Source organism: Vicia villosa, unplaced genomic scaffold (genome assembly GCF_029867415.1).
Source record: "Vicia villosa cultivar HV-30 ecotype Madison, WI unplaced genomic scaffold, Vvil1.0 ctg.000410F_1_1, whole genome shotgun sequence".
Classification (NCBI taxonomy): Eukaryota; Viridiplantae; Streptophyta; class Magnoliopsida; order Fabales; family Fabaceae; genus Vicia; species Vicia villosa.
In genome coordinates, this window is record NW_026705187.1 from 863446 (window position 1) to 867924 (window position 4479).

A 4479-nucleotide genomic window follows, 5' to 3' on the forward strand; every position below is an offset into this window, starting at 1 on the left:
ATGGGAAAGGAAAACAACAAGTAAAACCTATAGGGGAAAACAAACAAAGGTCTTACGACCAAGAGAAAGGGTAAGGTTGTCGGTTACACAAGGAGAAGGGGTTAACACTCCTCACATCTGTCGTACTCGACGGGATCCGCTCTTGTTAGTCTAAATCTATGGGTGTTATATGAAAATCTAAAACCTAAAGCTAAAAGGAAACGCACGAAAAAAGGAAGAGAAAAGAAACACGGGGAAAAGAAAGAAAATATATACAAGATTGTGCTCGTTCAGGCCCCGCAACCTAATGCCTACGTATCCCGTTTAAGGAATCAGAGCAGCCGTAGTTCGGCTTAAAAGATTTTGCGTGTGTGTGATGTTAAACTTCGTATTCCACTGCTGCTCGACCTTTAGAGACTTACACAATTGTCGTGGAACGGAATTAACATGTGCTTAAAGGGAAAAGAAAAGAAAATCGAATGATGTTTTTGAAAGGAAAGAAAAAGAAAATATAAATGGTGAATATATACAAAAATAAGTAACTAAAAAGGAAAATAAACAAGTTAACCATTTAATCAATAAATTAAAAATTGATTAAATTAATTAATCAAAATTAAGAAAAATCAATTAGTAATCTAATCGATTTTACTTAATAAAGATCAACTAATTAAATCAATATTTAACTAATTGACTAAAAGCTTAAATTGTGGAATAAAATCAAATAAAAGGGTTAAAAGCTAATTATAATATTTTTTGAGTTTTTTTTAATATGAAAATAAAGTCTAAGCTAAAACATGTTTTTTTGTATTTTTAACATATATTAAAAAATAAAAACAATTAGTGAAATAACATAGAAACAAATTAGAATAAAATAAAATCAACTGGGCTCAAAAAAAGAAGTAAAATGGGGGTGCACGTTTAGCAATCTGCTGGCCCAAAGATTGCTAGCCTAAACTTAAAATCCAGCCAAGGAGGGACTCGGGCGCTGGTAGTAGGGGGTGTTGAAGTGGAAACGACACTGAGCCTTGAGATCTGGGCGGATCGGGCTTATGTATGGAAAGCACAAAACAAAATGCAAACTAAAAAAGAGATTTTCTTTACAGACCCCCCTATGGGGAGAACCTCCAGCGATAATCCAAAATCACCCTTACTTTGAAAATGCATTTTCGAAGTAATTTTTTTTTCAATATTTTGCCAGAATTCGGAAATGCACTTCCGAAAACACCTTTTTTGTGGTGTTTTCAGAGATGCATCTCTGAAATCACTGAAAATTCAAACAAAAACGTTTCAGGTATTATTTCGGAAGTGTATTTCCGAAATAAGATGTCCATATATGCAGTTTTCCCTCCTTCACTATTTCTTCATTTTCATCAGAAACCCTCTCCAAAACTCAATCAATCTCAGTCCATTTTTCGTCTCAAAATCAAGTTTCAAACGGTTGATCATACTAAAGGGAGCATAGAAAGCTAAAATTTAAGATAAACATCATTCATGTTATCTCCTATTACACTAAATTGTTGATGATTTAGAGGGCTGAAAACTACGTTGGTTTTAAAGTACATTTCCGAAATAAATCACCTAACAAATTTTGGAAATGTACTTCCGAAATAAGCCCTGGAAGAAGTAAAATAACAGTTTTAACAGCTTTAGTATATTTTTGCATATGTTTGGTATGGTGCATCCGAACAACATTGTCGCCGATGACTTAGAAGTTTCGGAAGAGGTTAACATTGGCAAAGAGCCGGTTAACGATGTTAAAACCATGACCGTTGTGGTGGATGTTCGACAACAATTTACAAATGATATGAGCTTCGCTAGTCGTGAACATTTTCTTAATTGGATTCAAAGTGCAGCTACTAAACTTGGATTTGGCATTGTCATATTAAGGTCCAACTATGGAAGTAGTAACTGGAAAGCTTTTGTCATGTTGAATTGCGAGAGAGGTGGGAAGTATGTACCAACAAACCGGGTGTTAAAACACGAAAACATGGGATCAGGAAAGTGTGGGAGTCCTTTTAGGTTGCGGGTGACTTATATGATTGATGATTTATGGCATTTTAGCGTCATTTGTGGACTTCATAATCATGCCTTAGAAACCAAGCTACACATGCATCCAATCGCGTGTCGGTTGTCCCGCAAAGAGAAGAATGTTATTTCGAACTTATCGACAATCAAAGTGGCGCAAAGAAACATACTTGCCGATTTAAAACAAAAAAAAAATGGATAGTATTTCAGATATCAAGCAAGTATACAATGAACGACACATTCTCAAAGTCTTGAAAATGGGCACGAGGTCAGAAATGCAACAACTTTTGAAACTTTTTGACGATAACCAATACGTTTCAAGCTTTCGAACGTGTGAGGACAAAGTTACGGTGCGTGACATATTTTTGACTCATCCTGAAAGTATCAAGTTGTTCAACACATTTCCAACCGTTATTGTAATGGATTCGACGTACAAGACCAACAAGTATAGGCTTCCGCTTCTCGAGATTGTCGGTGTGACATCGACGGACATGACATTTTTGGTTGGATTTGCTTTTTTCGAATGTGAGAAAGAAGATAAATTTACATGGGATTTGAGAAATATGTAATTCTTTGTTGGTCGATCAAAATACTATGCCAAGTGTCATTATTACCGATCGAGATAATGCTTTGATAAATTCAGTCGATACCGCATTACTTTGCCTGTATCACATAACTTGCAATGTGAGAAGTAAGCTCAAATCCTCAGTTGGCACGAACGAAAGAAAGGATGAAAAAGGTAACATCATCAAAGCCGGTTTTATGGTGGACAAGATTATGGTCGCATGGAGGGAGATTTTAGATGCACGTTGCGAAGAGTTGTACACCGAAAAAATGGTACAATTCTGGACTTTGTGTGTTTCTTTGAGTACTTTTTGTCATTACGTCGAGAGTACCATCCTTGACAAAGTAAAAGAAAAAGTAGTTTGTACTTGTACGGATCGAGTAAGACCTCTTGGTTGCACTACAACCAACCGAGTTGAATCCACACATGTGGCATTGAAGAAATGGTTGGGTGATAGCAAGGGGGATTTGTGTTGAGGATGAGACACCGTGATCAAATGCTCCAAAATAAACATAATGAAATTCAAACATCTTTTGGTCGGATCAAGACGGTTATGGAACACCGGTTTAAGGGCCAAAATATATTCTTGCAATTGATTTACATTATATCCCGTTCGGGATTGAATTTTATTATTCATGAGGCGAGGTGGGCGGAGACAACGGGGCCGGATAGTTCAAAATGCAGGTGCACAATTAGAAAAACCTATGGGCTTCCATGTGCTTGTATACTTTCTAAAAAGATGAAGTTGAATTCACCGATACGCATGGATGAAGTAATTGACCATTGGAAAAAGCTCCGTTTTGATGATTTCGAGCCGCCGAAAGAAAATGATTCTAAAAATACCATCTCCGACGAGTTGGAAGTGATAATGGATCAGTTTGCTAAAGCGGATGACACCATGAAAATGCACATAAAAGAACAATTGTGAAAAATTGCATTTCTGGAGACCACCGATTTGAAACTGCCATCTCAACCGGTTAAAACCAAAGGTGCGCCAAAAAAGCCGAAAAGTACCAAAGAAGACACATCAACCAAACGATTTCCTTCCTACTTTGAACATGTTGGTGCATTGATTCCGGATTTACCAACACCAAAGTCCAAGTGTAGTTCTAACAAAGGAGCCCGTATTTCGAAGTCGCCGCACACATCTCCGATCAAAAAATCTCCTATGATCTACATTGATGAGATGCAGCTTTTTACGCACAAATATATTGATAACATAATTGATGTTGGCACCGACGACAATTATGGATATCAGGCCGTTGCCGGTTTGCTCGGAAAAGGAGAAGAAAATCACACTCTTATTCGATGGACACTTATTTCGGAGTTGACTTTGCATAGGGACATCTACGTCGACTCTATGAAAATCAAGAAAACTTTGATAAACTTCATGATTCCCTTGTTCCATCACTAAGCGGTCACGCCCCGCTCTCAAAGTGGATGTCATTCCCCGATATAGGTCATCTCATAGCAAGTGTGTACGATCGGGTGTGTGTCGATTTGACAAGATTTGGATTATGTGAGACATTTTTTCCACTTCATAGTCGACCGCCTTTGGACGCGTCGAGCCGCATCATATGTATCGGGTATCTAAGATCGCGCCACTTTCTGCAAGTTTTTTGAAACTGGGGTGTCCTATACCGGTTACTTCTTGTCAATGGAGGGCACATCATACAAATGAGGCGGAGACTTGGCCGAATCCTTTTGTTGAAAGAATGGCGGAGTTTGAAGAAATGATGAAGCAAGAGCGTGAGGAAAATAGAGAGCGGTCGAAGAACATACCGGTTTTAGATGTAAGCGCCACCTATTGGTTCGGCAAATTTTAGTTTTTACCTGACCGTTTTTGTTTGTAATGACCGGTGCGTGTCATTTTTTGTATGTATTGTTGTTTAGAATGTAAAATCAAACCA

General features: G+C 37.8%; 1 protein-coding gene across 1 annotated transcript; it reads left to right on the top strand.

Moving 5' to 3' along the window:
- The first annotated feature begins 1651 nt into the window (after positions 1 to 1651).
- Positions 1652 to 2206, top strand: LOC131627885 (uncharacterized). Its single transcript, XM_058898745.1, has one exon. The coding sequence runs from the start codon at positions 1652 to 1654 to the stop codon at positions 2204 to 2206; it is 555 nt and encodes a 184-aa protein (XP_058754728.1).
- Positions 2207 to 4479: the final 2273 nt, after the last annotated feature.